General features: G+C 39.8%; 1 protein-coding gene across 2 annotated transcripts in view; it reads right to left on the reverse strand.

Moving 5' to 3' along the window:
• Nucleotides 1-19,199, reverse strand: part of DCAF5 (DDB1 and CUL4 associated factor 5) — a gene marked incomplete at both ends in the record, with an annotated part of 94,034 nt that overhangs the window by 20,350 nt on the left and 54,485 nt on the right. For both annotated transcript variants that reach the window (XM_084239950.1, XM_084239949.1), the window contains 2 exons: nucleotides 2,265-2,331; nucleotides 18,099-18,312. In XM_084239950.1, coding sequence (XP_084096076.1) covers nucleotides 2,265-2,331; nucleotides 18,099-18,312 — 281 coding nt within the window. The remainder of the gene's footprint in view (nucleotides 1-2,264; nucleotides 2,332-18,098; nucleotides 18,313-19,199) is intronic.

The following is a 19,199-nucleotide window of genomic DNA, read 5'->3' on the forward strand; positions in this document are numbered from 1 at the left end:
GGATGCTTCAGATTTTTATATCTCAGGGCAATACAACCATGCTAAGGTTCAAATGGTCAGAAATTTGTGGGCTATCTTTGGTTTTCTTTTCTTTTTTTTTTTTGTGAAGTGGAAAAAGGGGGGGTGAGTGAGAAAGGAGAAATGGGTACTATCTTATGAATATTTTATGAAAGATCACATGGGGAATTTGAAAATCTAGAAATGTATTTCTTTAAACCATCTGTGCCTATATTACCCTTGGAAATCTGAGTGCCTACTTCCATGTTTTAGTACTGCAATCCTAAATGAGCTATCAGTTCCTGCCAACCCATACATTACATAACTGCCTACTTACAAAGCCAGTCTGACAATAACCCATACCTTAATACAGAAATTAGCAGAGAGAAAGAAAAAAATACAATGCTATTGCTAATTCTTTCCCTGTCTCTTTTTATACAAACATGAAATAGATTCCTGAGTAAAATAGTCTTGGGGGGAATGAAAATGATGCACTTTCCTATTTCAAAAGTTACATTTAATAATTTTAAAATTTTCAACATCAAGCAGAAGTTACAAATAAGTGCAAAGATTATTCTCAGCTAATCACTCTAGGGTTTATGGTGTTGGGCGACTTAATACAGAATGACCTCTGGTGCTAGATTATCACTTTTTGTTCAGACACACTACTGTTCTCTCGTCTGGTGTGTTCACGGGTAAGCTGCTTCACTCTAGCCTTCCAAACTCCAGAAGGGGAAAATGGCCTTTAGCAACTTCCTTAGTAACCAGACCATAGCAATAAGCTACATACACCAAAAGTGGGCTTGATAAGTTTTGTTTTGTTTAAGATTTATTTTTTATTTATACAATAGCTGGGGTACAGGCCAGAGGTGCAGGAAGGTGAGAGGATTCACCAGAGACAGAGCGGGAAGAAGAACAGGCAGATGGATGGAAAGCACTGCTGAGGGGAGCAATGGGCCCGATAGGAGAGGTCTACTGTGTCATGTGGGAATCTCCCTGACTGGCCAGGAATCGAGCGTTGCAGAGGCTACGAACAGCTTCACAGCGCTGGGCTCAACCTGCTGCACCACTGGGGAGGCCCTTGGTAAGTTTTGAAAGGCACATGTTTGGTAACAATATTGCTAAGTCAGCAACAGGCAAGCCAACAATTTCCCTAAACTTTAAGCACTAGACACACTTTGTATCAGTTCTCAGCATAGTTCACTATTACTTTCCTCATGGTCATGTTCCAGTTTGATGCTAGATCTCACCTGGAGCAGATCACTGTATTATGCTGTCCTTATAATAAAAAAAAAAACACCTTTTTTTAAAATCAATAGATAGTAGACAATGTAACACTCAACTAAGCATGTGAAGATATTATAAAAAATGAAGAATGATCTATGTTGTTTGAAATCTCAAATTTGAAGAAAGCTGCAGCCTTTTTTACACAGTAAATCTAGAGCAAATGCAAAACATTTCTTCCCAATTCCTCTGATGTCTGTGTTGGGCTAAATCACCAGGAGTCCACTAAGTAGTCAACAAAGTTAGTCTCCCTTTAGTTAACACCATCAGGGAGGCCAAATAAAAGAAGGCTTAACAACGGTTTGTAGAGTAATAAGCAGGAATGTGGAGATGCATAATAAAGGAAAAGCATATAAAAGCAAGACAGAAATAGTCCAGGTGTGAAATAAAGAAAAAAGGACATAAAAGAGATCTACGAAGTCCAAAGATCTATGAAGTCTAAAATTTTTTTTGAAGAAAAAAAATCTAAGCATCATTGTGTTATATAAGGCTAGGTATGAAGGCTATAATTAAATCTGGATTCTAATTTTTATTTTAAAATTTCCTTTAGGGCCTCCCGGGTGGCGCTGCAGTTGAGCGCTGGGTTGCAAGGCTGCCCGCAGTCTCTGCAGCACCGGTTCGATCCCTGGCTGCCAGGCGAGGGTCCCACATGGCGCGCAGACCTCTCTTGCTGCCCGCTGCTCCCCTCAGCGGTGTACCTCGGTCCTTCTGACTGTTCTGCTCCCTGCTCTGGTGAATTCTCTCACCCTCCCGTGCTTCTGACTATACCTAATACTTATATAAATAAATAAATAAAGTTTCCTTTAGTTACTTTCCCAATAAACTTATTATTATGTTAACAGAGAAATATCTTCCTCTGTTGCTACATGTTCTTTCAGGGTACGGCATGAAAAAGGTAAACAGAGTCAACATAGCAGCAGGTTTATATTAGGGATATATATATAGATATATATGTAGACACACACACATACACACACTCTCACCTGCTTCGGGATCTGCAGGTATTCTCCACATGTACAGGTTGAAGTCATCAGAGCCTGAAAGGATATACTGTTGAGACAAAAACACATAAGTGTATTATTTATATATTGATTGATAGTATCTTTATAGGGAAAGATTTTTCAAAAATAAGATAGACATATATTCATAAGGCACCACACAGAAACTACCCTTTTACAAGTATTTGCAAATCAAAAGGCTCATTGGTTAAAACTCAGCAACAAAACAATCCAATTCAAAGAATATATACAAGTGGCCAATAAGCATACAAAAATATGCTTAGGAAAATGAAAATCAAAACCATAGGACCACCACTTCACAGAATTAGGCTGGCTACTACCAAACAAACAATCCAGAAAGCAATGTGGAAAAACTGGAACCCTTGTGCAATGTTAGTGGGAATGTATAATAGTGCAGCCACTGTGGAACACAGGAGGAAAAGTTCCTCAAAAAGCTAAACTCTGAACTACCATGTAACCCAGCATTTCAGTCCCAGGTATATATTAAAGAGATATTTGTACATTAATGTTCATGGAAGAATGCTCACAGTAGCCAAAAAGTAAAAGTAATCAAAACATCCATTAACAAGGCCTCCCTGGTGGCGCAAGGGTTAAGATGTAACCTATGAAGCTATCCACAGCCGGGAGCAACCCACATGGCACAGCAGACCTCTCCTGACTCACCTACTGCTCCCCTCAGCAGTGTACTTCGGTCAATCTGCCTTTTCTGTTCCCCACTCTGCCTCTGGTGAATCCCCTCACCCCCCCACCTCTGGCATGTACCCCAGCTCTTGTATGCATAAATTAATCTTTGAAAAAAAGTCCCTTTAAAAAAAAATGCATTAACAGATGGATACACAAAACAAGGTAATACATACAATGGAATATTATTTGGCCTAAAAAGGAAAGAAACTCCGAGACATGCTACAACATGGGTAAACCTCGAAGGCATTGTGCTAAGTGAAATAAGCCAGATACAAAAGGACAAATGTTGTATGATTGATTCAACTTATATGAGGTTCGCAGAGGAGTTAAATTCATAGAGACAGACAACAGAATGTTACTTGTGCAAGACTGGAGTGGGTGAAGGGAGAAACTACAGTTTAATGGGTAAAGAGTTTCAATTTGGGAAAATGAGAAAGTTCAGGAGATGAACAGTTGTGATGACTGCATAACAATTTGAGTGTGAATGTACTTAATGCTATAGAATTGTACACTTAAAATGGTTAAAATGGTAACTTTGAGGTTATGTATATTTACTATAATTTTTCAAAAAGAATTTTTAGGGGCCTCTGTGGTGGCGCAAAAAGGTTAAGACGCAACCTATGAGGCTGTCCGTGGCCACTGCAGCACAAGTTTAATCCCTGACCAGGGAGCATCCCACATGGCACAGCAGACCTCTCCTGACTGGCCCGCTGCTCCCCTCAGCAGTGTATTTCAGTTGATCTGCCTGTTCTGTTCCCCACTCTTTCTCTGGTGAATCTTCTCACCACCCCTCCACCTCTGGCCTGTACTCCAGTTCTTATATGCATAAATAAAGAAATCTTTAAAAAAAAAAAAAAAAAGGAACTTCCCAAAGATTTTTTATGCAAGGCCAAGTATCCTGAACTTTCCTGCTATCAACTGACATCTTTGAGCAGGAAATCACTGTCGATCCTATCACATGTTAGTGCCAGGGGTATAAGCAATCCCCCTTCATGTGGCTGCTTCAAACTGCTTGATCTAAAAAAAAAAAAAAGAGATTAAGCGAGATCTATTCTAATTAGGACTCACAAAAGCATTGTCAAACATTGTCGATCACCAGCAAATGAGCGACTCTGAGAGCTCATTTATGTCCAAAGATTAACAGAATTACATTGAGGATAGTAATACTTCCTGCCTCATACCCCATCTACCTATTTCCTTTGAAAAAGAAGTGCATAGTTTTCTTAAGAAAACTTCTTTCTTAAAAATGACACCAATTTCAAAAAGTGTAGTCTAACATACACACAATCTTGTGGCTAATGTAATACTTCACTAATTACTTTGCAATCATTAAAAATCAATTTACCAGACTCAAACACTTGAAACCTTGTAGGAACAAAACAAAGAAGGCAAAGAAGAGCACGTTTAAAGATTATGAAAACACTATTATGAAAACACAGATGATTTGGTTTAGGGCATAGTGGAAGTATGTGATATTTGGAGAAATGTCTTTTCAAGTCCTGTGCCTTTTTAAAATCTAGTTGTTTGGGGCCTCCCCAGTAGCGCAGTGGTTGAGCGCTGGGTTGCGAGGCTGCCCGCGGCCTTTGCGGCGCCAGTTCGATCCCCGGCTGCTCCCCGGCCACCGGAGGCGGGTCCCACATGGCGCGCAGACCTCTCCTGCCGCCCGCTGCTCCCCTCAGCAGTGTACTTCGGTCCTTCTGCCTGCTCTGCTCCCCGCTCTGGCTCTGGTGAATTCTCTCACCCTCCCGCGCTTCTGACTGTACCCAGTGCATGTATAAACAAAACCAAACAAACGAACAAATAAATAAATAAATAAAACATGCCTCTATAAAAAAAAAAAAATCTAGTTGTTTGGTTGTTTTTTTTTATGTTGTAGAGGAAACTTTTTTAAATTGAGGTGTACAGGATTAGTCTTTAGGATTTCCTTTCCAGGAGCATGTTTATGTATAGTCACTTGTCAAGTAGCAATGACTTGGCAACTTAAGAACTTTAAGCTTTGATTTGGCTTCCACCATCCTTTCACAGAGATATCACAGACTCTTATAACTAAATGAGCCTCGGATAGTGTGTTGGTCCTTTCTGGCTGCTATATCAAAATATAAGTACCAGGCACTTTGGTACTTAAAAAGATATACAGGTAAATCCTGGGCTCCCAAGGGGGTTAAATCAAGTAGAAAATATTCATTTGAGTATGTGACTACCATGCCATGAAGTAGAAAGCACTCCATGCTATTATAAGAAGTAAGATGCCTGGTGATTTGCAATGAGGCAAGACAAGCGTCAAGCCAGCTTTAGGTAAAGAGGTGGTGAAAAAGGTGAAAGGAAAGAGAAAAAAAAAAAAAGCTATGGTGTGCAGTCTACTGTTTTAACAGGGACATGGAATAGCTCAGTCCTCGACACCCTGTTCCTATTCTTCAGGTCTTACTTCTTGATCTCCAATTGCCACGGCCATATATCTCTTCTGAGGCTTTCTTCAAAGCCTAGGAGGCTGCAGGTTCAACCAACGACTCAAGAGAATTGGTGTATTAATATCACAGCTTCCAGTCCCCAGATCTGAAGAGTATTCTATACTCTTCCCCTTAGATCCAAGTTCCAAGTGTCCATAGCTGTATTTGGCTCATTAAATCATCCTTCATCTCCCTAACTCATTTTTTATTCCTTTACTGTTTCCTGCATTTCCAAATAAACTACTTACACCTGAAAGTGAAACCCAAGTTAAGACATACAGAGGGGGTAAAGAACAAGAAACATAAAAAAGTGTTCACTAGCAATTTATATATATATATATATATAAGATATATATATATATATATATAAATGATATATAACTTACTTTTTAGCCAACATCTCATCATTTCAGGTTGTGTTTAAAAGAGCCTATAAAACATTATATAGAATTCTTGCTATCCTTTCCCCTTCATATCTTCCACAAACTAACAAAAAAATACTAAAGAAGAGTGAACCAAGGCTGGGTTCATCATAAATTTACTATTTCATTGTGAAGGATTAGTATTCTTTTTTTTTTTTTTTAAAGATTTACTTATTTATTTATATATACAAGCACTGGGTACAGTCAGAAGCACGGGAGGGTGAGAGAATTCACCAGAGTCAGAGTGGAGAGCAGAGCAGGCAGACTGACAAAATACACTGCTGAGGGGAGCAGCGGGTTGCAGGAGAGGTCTGCGCGCCATGTGGGACCCTCGCCCGGCGGCTGGGGATTGAACCAACGCTGCAGAGGCTGCGGGCAGCTTCGCAACCCAGCGCTCAACCGCTGTGCCACCGGAGAGGCCCAGGATTAGTATTCTTTTATTTATTCAGCTATTCACCAGGGAAAGCCAAGAGAAGGTAAAAGAGGACTCCCAGAGAGAATGATTTAGATAACTCCCACAGAGTTCAGGCCTTTTGGATTTAGTGTGACAGTTCCTAAAATATGTAGAAAATGTGTACAATGTACAGACTTCCATTAAGGGATGAAGGCAACGCCTGGTCCTCTCTTCCTTTTGGAACTGCCACAGGGAATGCTTCCAAAGAGGGGGTCTTGACCTGCTGCTGTCTAGTAAAGCCATTTAAGAGTTCACACGCACTGGAATCGCAAAACTTCCTTGAGGAATTCATTTATGGCATTTCATGGTTGTCTACTGGGCTGCTTCCAACATTAAAAGTTGGCTGCTTAGGATAGTGCTGACTGTGGGAGACTGAAATAAAACTGAATTCATCCCTTTATTCATTAAGCAAATATTTATTGAATGTCTACTATGTGCAGGGCACAGTTCTAGGGAAAGGACACAGAAGTGATCAAAAAAGGCCCTGTCCCTGCCCTCACGAAGCTTAAATTTTATTGGGTGGGGAGAAGAAAAGCATATGCATATATGAGACTGGATGGAGGGAAAAAGAGGTTAAAAGATTATGTAGATGTAATGTGTCCAGCAGGTTAGCACATCTAGAAAGTGCTGGGGGTGTTTAGTTTCCATTTCATATACAGAGGTCACAGAAAGCTTCTCTGATAAAATGGCATTTTGAGCAGGTCCTGGAGAAATTGAGGCAGTAAGTTATATGGATATCTGTGAGAAGAACATTCCAGGATAAGAGACAAGAGTTCTTGGGTTATTTTAAAATATATGGTAGCCAAAAGAGCTCTTTTGCCTTTCTGTTAAAAAAAAAATTACAGAAATAAAGATAATTTCAAGTAGGCTAAGTGCAAAGATATAATTAACATCATCACACAAGTTGGAAGGATTCCTTTCTTCCAAAGCTGTGTTGTAAGGGTTCATTTCCCAAACTCAGGTTGTAGCCTGCTAGTGGATTATCTTCATTGGCAAGCTCACGAATATTTAACCAATTGTTGTGGGATGCAAGGAATGAGCAAGAAAACAAAAACGAAATGGTGCCAACACCAACCACTACCCAAAGAAACCAAAGTACATAGTTACTTCCAAATTTATGAAACACAATAATTATTCAAATTAATCAGAAAATTGAACTTCAAGTGATGAAACTGAAGTTACAGGTTTCTCCCTCTTTCTTTTATTTTACTATCTGCTTTCAAACAGTATCTGCATAGAGAATCTGGTGTTAAATATGAAGTTGACCCAAAGTAAAGGACTTCTTGCCTGGATAACAACAAGGTTCAGCAGCAAACAGCCCTTTATAAACAGGTAAGCTATCGAAACATAATAGAAAAAAAGGTGAATCAAAATTTCCATGTTTAACATTTCTATTCCTTTTTGTGGTGTAAGACTTCAAAACCAACATTCACATTTAAAACATCATCATGAAAAATCCTAAAAATTATTGTTAAGTTTCAGAAAAAAAAACTAAATAAGACGATACCAAGTTTATGGCCAAGTAGGGATATAAATATGAAGAGTTTACTACCTTCTCTTAGGTCTTTGACCTCATTCTAAACAGTGAGGAGTAAATAAATGACAAATTAAAATCTCACTTCATCTGAGTCTTTTTGCCTTGTTTCCTAACTGAGATGAAAAGCTTCAAAAAAGGAGCTATGGTTTAGATAGCTCATTATCTAGGCAATGAAGGTCTACTCCCAAAAATACTCTGGGTTGGAGAGGAGTTGGGAGACCTACAGGTTACTTCAGAAACTGGAAAACATAATTAAGTAATTTGGTTTTGTGGGTAAAATGGGTGATACCAAAGCAAAAATAAGCATAAATTGATATGTGGATCCACAGCATCCATAATCCCTCCCAGTTGGTCACAATGGTTAAAATTTGGCCTGGTTTGACCCATCTCCCTGTTCATTCATTCTCCAGTCCAAAGAGGCAGTCTGTTTATTGATGTTAAAGCAACCTTGTCATTTTAAGAAGAGTGAACCTGAGCCTAGTGCATTTTATCTAATTCACTGTCAGTATGGGATATTAACTTATTCAAGCATAGGCACAGAACAACTGTTCCTCTCAACAGATTTCAGAAGCAACCATCACCATTAAAAAAAGACAACTGCATTAGCATTCTGCCACTGTGTCATTTGCCCACAAGTCTTCTGATGACCTATTACCCTTATAGGAACACTCACCTAACACTTCCTACTCCAGTAGTCAGCTGTAATACAAGAATTCCTGCCCCTTTCTTCATCTTTTGGCATTCTCAAATTACACATACTCTCAAGAAAGACCTTTTTCTATTGGCAGAGGCATTCATATAGTTGAATGTCAAGAGAAACCCAGGCCTTTAAATATACAGATAACCCTTGTATAGTCACCCAAGTCACAAGAACTTTTTAATAAACTGAAGGTTCATTGAAGGCCAGAGGCATGGGAGGGTGAGAGAATTCACCAGAGACAGAGTGCGGAGCAGAACTGGCAGATGAGACGAAAACACTGCTGAGGGGAGCAGCGGGTGAGACAGGAGAGGTCTGCCGTGCCATGTGGCTATCTCCCTGGCCGGCCGGGTATCGAACCCTCACTGCAGAGGCTGCGGACAGCTTCAGAGAGCTGCGTTCAATCCACTGTGCCACCAGGGAGGCCCAAGGATTAATGTTTAAACATTTAAGAAAAGGACAAATAGGGAATACATATAAATGCCTATAAATTATATTCTAGGGCCTCCGTGGTAGCACAAGGGGTTAAGATGCAACCTATGAAGCTGTCTGTCAGCCTCTGCAGCACAAGTTCGATCTCCCGGCTGGCCAGGGAGCAACCCACATGGCACAGCAGACCTCTCCTGACTCACCCGCTCCCCTCAGCAGTGTACTTCGGTCAATCTGCCTGTTCTGTTCTCCACTCTGTCTCTAGTGAATCCTCTCACCCCCCACACCTCTGGCCTGTGCCCCAGCTCTTGTATGTATAAATAAAAAAATCTTAAAAAAATTATATTCTAAAGCCTCACAGGTTTTATAAATATAATGGATATATATACAGTTTTTTAATTCCCCTCTCCCTCAGCCACTCAAAATCCACATTGAGAAAAGGAAAGTGTTTTTATAAGGCAAGAGAGACAGGCCATCTACCTACCTGATATACTCCAAGAATAACCCAAAATATTTCTTTTTTTTTTTTTTAAAAAAGATTTATTTATTTATTTTTGTATAGAAGAACTGGGGTGTAGGCCAGAGGCGCAGGGGATAGGAGGATTCACCAGAGACACAGTGGAGAGCAGAACAGGAGGATTTATTTAAATACACTGCAAAGGGGAGCAGTGAGAGAGACAGGAGAGGTCTGCAGTGCCATATGTGGGTTAGCTCCCTGGCCTGGGATCAAATTCAGGCTGCTGTGGTGCTAGTGCTGAAACTTAACTCCTAGGTCACCAGGGAGGCCCCCCAAAATATTTTTTTTCTTTTTTTTTTGTGGGACCCTTGTTGGCGGCCGGGGAAGGAACCGGCACTGCAGAGGCTGGGAGCAGCCTCACAGCCCAGTGCTCAACCGCTGCGCCACCAGGGGCAGTCTTAATGGGCAGTCTGTTAACAGAGAAATCTCTCTGCTCAATTCCATGTATATATATATGTGTGTGTGTGTGCATGCAGTATATGAATATGTATTTGCATAGCATTTGATATTCACCAACAAGCGTTGATGGAAAAGGAAATACAATCAGTTACTATTCCCTGAGCACTTATCAACTTACACAATTCTCTCCAATGCTTCTTCCACAGTAATTGATTAATCATTCTCCAGTAAATGGCATGGCTGTCTAATTAACTGTATTGACTACGATAGAAAAACCAGATGGCTTTCTAGACTAGATCAGTAACATCAGAAACTGCTATTTAACACTTAAGTCAAACACACCTCTTCTGTCCCCTGACCTCTTGTTAGAGGGGAAAATTGTGATTGAATAATTTTGTGATATGCTCTCTAGAAGACTACGCTCAGAAAAAGACTTGCCAACTGGTAAATGATAATAGATCTTTGATCAAAAACACCATCCAAAGTAGTCAGGGAAATTCTTCTTTGGAAATGGCCAAAGTCATAGATTTATTTTATTTGTAGCAGGAGAAATAGAATTCCATTGACTCCCAATAAAAGCACGCAAAAATGCATTCTCGTAAGATTACACCATTTTTTGGTATGTGAAGTTACACTAATTTTGCTTCTTTAGACCATTTGCCATTTCAGCTCTATTAGGCTCCTGGAATTTTCAGTTTATTAAAATAACTAACCTTTATAGGTTCTGAGTAGGAAAATTTCTATTAATAAAGAAATGTTCCATAGAGACAGCCAATAATAGTCAAACAATCAGTAGAAAATAAAAAATGTTCTAACTCTCCAATGACTGCTTGTAAAAGGAGCCTGTATTAGTTAAATATGAATCTTTATTTGGTAAAACTCTCCTGGAAACCTGGGCAAGATGAATTTAGCAATCAATCTCTTCTCTGTGGCCCTCAGTTTTTCTCTGTGAGCACCACTCACTTCAGTCTGCTTATGAGTAGTTCTATTCTTCATATACCAAAGGTCTCCAACAATTCAGAAGAAAGAACATGACTTCCCTTTTTATTTTTTTTTAAGCTAAGTTTTTCTTTCTTTATTTATGCATACAAGAACTAGGGTATAGACCAGTGGTGGTGTCGGTGGGGAGGGCGGTGAGCAGATTCACCAGAGACAGAGTGGAGAGCAGAACAGGCAGATCTACTGAAATACACTGCTGAGGGAAACAGTGGGTGAGACAGGAGAGGTCTGCTGTGCCATGTGGATTAGCTCCCTGGCTGGGGATTGAACCATGCCATGGTGGCTAGCGACAGCTTGATAACGATTGGACTCTAACCCCTGCACCATCCAGGGAGGCCCTGGTTTTCCTTCTTTTTGCCAAAGCTTGAAGACCCCTCCCCCAAAAGAGGCAAAGCTACTGAAAGTAAAAACTCTAAGGAGGAGGGACCAGGTGGAACAGGAAAGGTTATACTCTGTTCCCTTCATTAGTTATCTACCAGGGATTTCCTACTAAAGCCCAGACTACTAGCCAAGCACTATACATTAAAAGAGAACTGCCATGTTCTGTCACCACATCAATTCCATTTATTCCTAAGAAATCAGGTTACCGATTGTTCCTTTTCAGCTAAACAATTATAAACCAGATCTATCTAGCAGGCCAGCATATACACTCCAAAGCCTTTTAAGCTTTCTAAATTCTAAAATTGCACAGTAAATGGACTAAAAGTTGATCTTATTCATAGGTAGAATCCTAGGTTTCAGGAGTTCCAGAAATTCCTTAACTATGTGCATATGTACATTTTTCTAAAATGAGTATTCATAGCTTTTAGATATTCAAGGTGATTCAGGATTCAAAAGAGTTATAAATGACTGAGTTAATAAACAAGTTATTTCCATACTACCTTCTCTTTCTAAAATAAAAGTCTCCTGGGCCTCCCTGGTGGCGCAAGGGGGTAAGCACCACACTGTAAAGCAATCTGCAGCCTCTGCAGCACAAGTTCGATCCCCGGCCAGCCAGGGAGCGACTCATATGGCGCAGCAGACCTCTCCTGACTCCCCTCAGCAGTGTACTTCAGTCAATCTGCCTGTTCTGTTCCCCACTCTGTCTCTGGTGAATCCTCTCACCACCTGCCCCCCCCCCCACATCTCTGGCCTGTATCCTAGCTCTTATATGCATAACTAAATCTAATAAAAAAAATTAAAGTCTCCTAAAATGTCCACCTAAAATAATACACACAATAAGGAATTCCTTTGTCACAACATTCTGTATTCAGCTTTTCCTCTATCAGCCCATGGAAGACTCGATTGTCACTTGATCTCTATAACACAAGTGGCAATATGCCTGTGAGGAAGAGGGTAAATGCAATCATAGGCAAGAGAATGAATTTAGTCCTGGTTCTTCTACCAATTAGATCTGCCACTTTACTCCAGATCTGAGTTTCACATATAAATGAAACTTACCCAATTATACTCAAACATCACTGGGAGGATTCAATATGAAATTAGAGTGCTTTAGAACTATAAAGAGTTAAATATATTTAATGTATAAAGGAAAGGTAAGAGAAGAACATATTAGCCTACAGTCACAAAACAAGTCAAAGGATAGAACTCAAGAGTTGAATTTCCCCTTATTAAAAGTCTGCTTTTATTTCGGGGAGAGGAGAACATATGGCACGCCAGGTCCCCAAGTGAGCTTAGTCAGGACTGTACAGGGTTATACAAAAAGCAAAGTTATAACTTCACAGAGTGATTCACTGGCTTGGCGGACTCTTACTGGTTAATTCCTACACCTCTGTTATACCCATACTATGTCAACATAGAGAGGTTAAGTGGTGATGTAATGTCTGAGGCCAGGCTATGTACTCAAGGCCACTTTGTTGAAGTCACAAGGCACAAGTCAACTCTCTTCTCCAGGGGATGAGATAGGATGATTTAATTATCATGATTTTAGGAGCACTGCCATCTACCATGTTCAACAGAAACACTCATGTAAGTGATCCCAGTGCTCAGCCTTTTCAAGAAAACATACTTTCTTCTTCCTTCTCCATCCCATTTTCAGCAAAATGGGAACTATTAAGTCAGGTTATAGATGTGACAAAAGTAAGAAAAGATTTAAAAATGATCACACCGTCTATTTCCAGGCCACATAGACTTAGTAGCCTGAGAGACTTCCTAAAAGCCTGAACTCTCTGCTGGACTCTCACAATCTAGGACAAGAGCCATTTAAGGAATTATGAAAGACAGAGAATAAAAGCCAAGTGCTGTCTTACAAGTGTGTGTCAGGAAAGTCAGCAGGTGGAAAACTGGCCTTCTATAACCCTATTAAGAGACTGGCTCACAGAACATGCACAGAGAAGTGTGAAGCTTGGGAGACACAATGTACCTGTCTCCCAGGTACATTCAGGGCTTCAGGGAGAAAAAGAAAAACAAACAAAATCAAAGTATGATATGAAAGCAAGAAAAACACAGCTTTCAGGCAGCCTCCAGAGGAAGAAATGGTGTTTTACTGTAGGCTTCCTCACTCTACTGCAAGACTAGAAGGTGAACTGGCTTAAATAAAAGTTAAAGCCTTAATTTGGGGTTAATTATTTCTGATGCTGTCCAATCTAATGTCACTTATATAATCTTAACTGATAATAGAACTGATTACAGTTAAATAATTAAAAGATTATACTTAAATGAAAGGGAAGTCAGATTGTATGTAAGGCTTTGAATGCAAAATCTTAAAAGAGGGTGCCATCTGGAAGTCATGTGACTGTGTCTACCACACTGCCTGACATACAGTAGATGCTCAGTAAATATCTGCCTTCTTATTTTAAAGATGGTGGGTGGGGGCCTCCCCTGGTAGCGCAGCGGCTGAGCGCTGGGCTTCGAAGCTGCCCACAGCCTCTGCAGCGCCGGTTTGATCCCTGGCCACTGGTGAGGGTCCCACATGGCACGCAGACCTCTCCTGCAGTGTCCGCTGCTCCCCTCAGCAGTATACTTCGTCTGTCTGCCTGTTCTGTTCCCCGCTCTGTTGCTGGTGAATTCGCTCACCCTCCTGTGCATCTGACTGTACCCAGTGCTTGTATAAATAAATAAATAAATCTTAAAAAAAAAAAAGATGGTGGGTGGGGGGAGTATAAAGGAGGCATGAAGTTAGAAAGGGCTTAGCATGAGTGAGGAAAAAGTCTCTACTCACTGAGGAATTAGTGATAAACCATTTAAGTAAACATGAAACAAAAACATCCTGTTAAAGCACAGAGATTTTAAACTGGTGGCTCTAGACAAGAATAAATATGTTGCACAGATTTTTTTATCCATACAATAAAGTATGGATTTGTTACAATATTTAAAAACCAGGAGACTTCACAAAAAAGTCTTTTTTTTTTTTTTAATTTTTTTTAACCAGAGGCCATTGCAGTATCTGTGGACTGAAACTAAGTCAAAGATTTATTTGGATTTAGATTTAGGTTCTCTAGTTTGTCACTGCCCCACCATTCCCTATTTTACTTCTAGCCCAATTCACTTGTTTTTGCTACCTGCCTTACTCTGTTGGCATCAAGATGCCATTTGCAATGTGAAGAGATCTTTACTGAGAGTTCAGAAATCTGGGTTCCAATTCTACAATAACAATAGTTAAGCTGCACATTTATATGTCTTAACTTAAATATCTAAACTGAGTCTCTGCTTTCTCATCTATCAGAAGAGGATCTATATAAAATGATCTCTAATAGTTCTATAATTATAATTAATCGACAATGGTGGCAGTAGTGGGGGGGGGGAGATACAAAATTAGGATGAACCTATTTCATACTTTATTCCCTGAGTCAAATTCTTGAAATATTCATTTCATTTTGAGGTAAATGAATTACCTAGTGAACCTAGGATAATCTAAAAAGAAGTACAGGCTCTCTGGCATGATACTTGGGTCCATTTGTATGGAGTGACTAACCTCATTGCAATTAAAGATAGATAGGTCACTTGCTGCCTTTCTTGACCATGTTCATTCCTATTATGGAAATTCTCAGATTCCTCTCTGGGATGGTTACCCAGCCTATGACTAAATGAAGAGTTCCAGAGCACAGAGCCTCTGACTGTGGCTATTCTCAAAGTACACAAGAACAAGATCAAAAATAAAGACTAATATAAGGAAAGGGTAGGTTTTGGAATTTGAAAGCAGCAAAAAGGACACTGTCTGAACTAGTCAAAGTATGCAAGTCAGTCCTAAAGATCATACTGTAAACCATAACAGCTGCTGCTTTAACCCTGCATGTGGAACGTTAGCATCTATCAATCAACCCTGAGAAACATGCTCTAGGAATGAGACAAGTTTAGCTCCCGTGCAACACTAGAAAGCTGGAAATTCAGTAGATTAGTTTCATCTTCCCAAAGCTCCTAGAACCTGAACAGGAAAAATGGTACTTATCAATCCTGCTTTGCAGTTGAGAAACTTAGGCTCAGAAAGCTAAAAACCACACGGTAACAAAGTTCTCAGTATTTGCTTCGGCAAATATTTATTATATGTTCTCACTGTGCACTAGGCATTGGAGACAAGACAACAATGGATTAGCCACATTTCTTAGATCCCAAAGGAAGAATAAAACAGTCAAAACTAAATTTCTGTACTTCCTTTTCCCGAGGCTATATGGCTGTGATAATCTATATGGGTAACATGAACAGACTCTAAAAACATTAATTCTGAAACTGGTCCAAAGTTAGATTCAATAACTCTGTATCCCCCTCCTTCCAAGGCAAACTACTTATCTCAACTATAAGACAATCTAGTTTGTCAGGATACAGTACCCATAAATTCTTCCCATAAGACACAAGTCACAAAAAAAAAAATTGTCAAATTTATATAGAGTAAAATCAAAAACCATTCGAAATTTTATATATTATTATATTTTATATATAATAATTTTATATATAATCATTATATATAACCCAAAAGACAAAACCAACATACATACTCAAGACCACCACAAAATACCTTGTTGTGGTTTTGCCTATGGCCATATCTAGGCAAATGGGTAATTACAATCAAAGTCATAGGTTCTTAACCAGAGGCAATCCCCTCCCTTCCTGAATACCTGGTAATGTCTGGAAAAATTTTTGGTTGTCTGGGGGACAAATGTAGAGGAAATAATATTGGCATCTAGTGGGTAGAGGCCAAGGATGAGGCTGACCATCCTGTAATGCACAAGGCAGCCCCAGATAACAAAGGAGAAAGAATTATATGACCAAAATGTTAATAGTGCTGAGGCTAAAAAAACCATGGTGTAGGTGCTCTACATATTGGCTAGAGGCCTCCATTCTGGGTCTTTAAAAAGGATTTAATGCAGATAAGGTCTGGCTGCTAATATAGGAAATGAAAGAAAACACACTCTCCATTCTGCTTTACCTCTTTCACCTTTCCCTCAGTTCCTGTCATTCTGGCATTAATAAGCCATTACATTTAATAACTGTTCTTTATTGTTCAATGAAAGGTGGAAAATCAACAAAAGCAAGGAAGAAAGGAAAAATAAGAGTGAGGGAAGAGCTCAATTGTCATTTCCACAGCTCATAGATTAACTTTCATTTCATAACAGACAATTACCTACTATGAATCTGATCATCTCTAAAAACTGCTTCTTCCCACCAAAGAAACAAATTGGCTGAAAAAAAATGAATTCATGGGCCTTCCCGGTGGCGCAGCGGTTGAGCGCTGGGTTGCGAAGCTGCCCACAGCCTCTGCGGCGCCGATTCGATCCCCGGCTGCTCCCCGGCCACCAGAGGAGGGTCCCACATGGCGTGCAGACCTCTCCTGCCGCCCGCTGCTCCCCTCAGCAGTGTACTTCGGTCCTTTTGCCTGCTCTGCTCCCCGCTCTGGCTCTGGTGAATTCTCTCACCCTCCCGCACTTCTGACTGTACCCAGTGCATGTATAAACAAAAACAAACAAACAAACAAATAAATAAATAAAACATGCCTCTATAAAAAAAAAAAATGAATTCATTCAGACCCTCTGCCCTCTCAAGAAACATCACTTATATAATTGAGGCCACCTAGTGGTTTCCATTGTGGATTGCAGCTAGCAGGTCCTAAGACTCAATTTGAATATAAATTCTGAATTTTGGTATCCTCTATTTACAAAAAAAAAAAAAAAAAAAAAAAAAATCCTGGCCAGGAAAACTTTAAAGATTATATCAGCTTATGTAATATACAATTCAACAAGCATTTATTGTGTTTCTACTACATATACTAACCATTAAGCTATGATAAGCGGAAGTCTCTCGTACCCTAGTCCAGGGGAAAATATCCTAGTTTCTGTCTTCATAAAGCAGGTCTTCACAGGTTGTCAAAGACCTGTTGTGTTTATGGCTCATGTCCACAAATAACTTTAAAGAGGTGGCGCGCAACATGAGAGTTAGCTATCAAAATTTGATACAGTTGATATACTCAAAGAGAACACTAAATATTAATAAGAGATGAAGGTTTCTTTATTTCTAATCTAGATATGAAGGAGTAATAACATTTATTGTGTATGAGAAGAAAAAATTTTACTAATTTGATCAATCTTTCCTCATACTTGTAAAGGCAAATGTAAAACTTAGCTTGACTACTCCAAGAAGTCCAATGGCTGACTCACTGACACCCAGTGAAATTTTGTGGTTAAAACAGGCAAGTACAAAATGCCGACTATGATTTTAAACTATCAGCTTTAAGTCAACATCAGTATCTCAATTCCCAGTGAGTCTGTGAAGAGACTGGAAACTCATAGATTGGTTGATGCCAGCAATAAAAAGAAAGAGTCAGCATCTGGCTGTCTCTCAAACAAAGCTGCTCAGCCCACTCCCTCCCAGAAAATGCCATCCCAAAGGGCCATTTAGGATATATGTCCCTTGGATGGTATTTAGGGTGTTTCATTCATCACTGTGTTTTGTTGGAAAAAAAATCTCTCTCACTGACAGGCTAGTTTTCCACTGACTGCCTCCTTTGTTTGGAAATGACACATTCTTTGAATCTTAAAATCTGTTCACAAACATGGGTAGAGCCAGGTTGCTCAGAACTGATTTGTAACCAGTCTTGATTTATGGTATGTGCCTCATATTACCCAAAGGTAGCTATGATAAAGAAGCTATTAAACCAGAACATCCAGACACTGTTTATACTCAATTGTTTCAAGCTGACATGATGCTACAGAGAAATAAAGACCAGTATAGAATACAAGAGAAAAGCGAAAGTGTGGGATGCAGTTGGCAGAGGGCGCTTTACCTGGTCACGATCTCCTGCAAAACAGCAGCTTTTCATGGTACAAGAGTTGAAGTAACCCTGATTGTCAAACTGGAACACAGGCAGACGGGAGTGGATATCATAGAGCACAGGAGGCAGACGACGCCTCAGGGCCAGGAGCTGGGTCCCGTTGCTGTTGAATCGCACACTCATGGCACTTTGGAGGGACAGGTTGCCACCATAGCGCAGGAGAGAACTGAAAGACAGAAAGCACACAGATTAGCATGAGGCTGGACCAAAGTCTGTAAAACACAAGGCATTTATTTCTTCTCAACATGTGCGCAGGCGCGTCTATCAGGCTTGCACATTGAATTCTGGCAGAAAGGTATTTTGATAGTGTGCTACAAGGTAACAATGAGGACAGAAATGGCTTTGGTTAATATTTATAATTCATTTATGTACCTTCACTAGGGAGTTGTATGTCCTGGTTCACCTAGTATTTTTCTGTAGTTTCATAATATTCATAACACTTTTTTTATTATCACACAGTATGGTTCCAAAATATTTCTTTCCATGACTCAGAAGATACTTTCAGATTTATAGTGAATAAGAATGGCCACGAACAGTAACAAATATATAGTGCTAATTAACAGAGCATGTCTGTATGTGTTCTATCTTTTAAGTAGTCAGTATCCTAGATTATCTGGACACTATTTTATGATGAAGGGATGGCTGCTCACTGCCAGTATCACAAGCAAATTGTCTTTAATTCTTAGAGCACTGAAATAGCGACAGGAAAGTGAGATTAAGCATATGCATTGGGGATGCTGAAGAAATGAGTGCCACATCAGAGCTACTCACTCACTCTGCCTCACACAGAAACGTGTTATGAAAAGAAAGAGTTCTGGTAGCTTTAGGGGGAAAAAGTCTATAAGTGCTAGGGAATCCCAGTGCTGGAAAGGGTCTCAAGATACCAAAATTCAATCAGCCTAGCAAATTTGAAGCATTTTTAATAAAGAAGTTTTACCAAATGAAAACTTAAAGAGCTACATGCTACCACAAGAGACATAATATTGAATGGAGATAACACATTTGGGGGTGGGTAGGGCCAAGAGTGATGTGGAAGATAAGGGAATAAAAAAG

This window comes from Talpa europaea (genome assembly GCF_964194135.1).
Source record: "Talpa europaea genome assembly, chromosome: 8".
In the NCBI taxonomy this organism is placed as follows: Eukaryota; Metazoa; Chordata; class Mammalia; order Eulipotyphla; family Talpidae; genus Talpa; species Talpa europaea.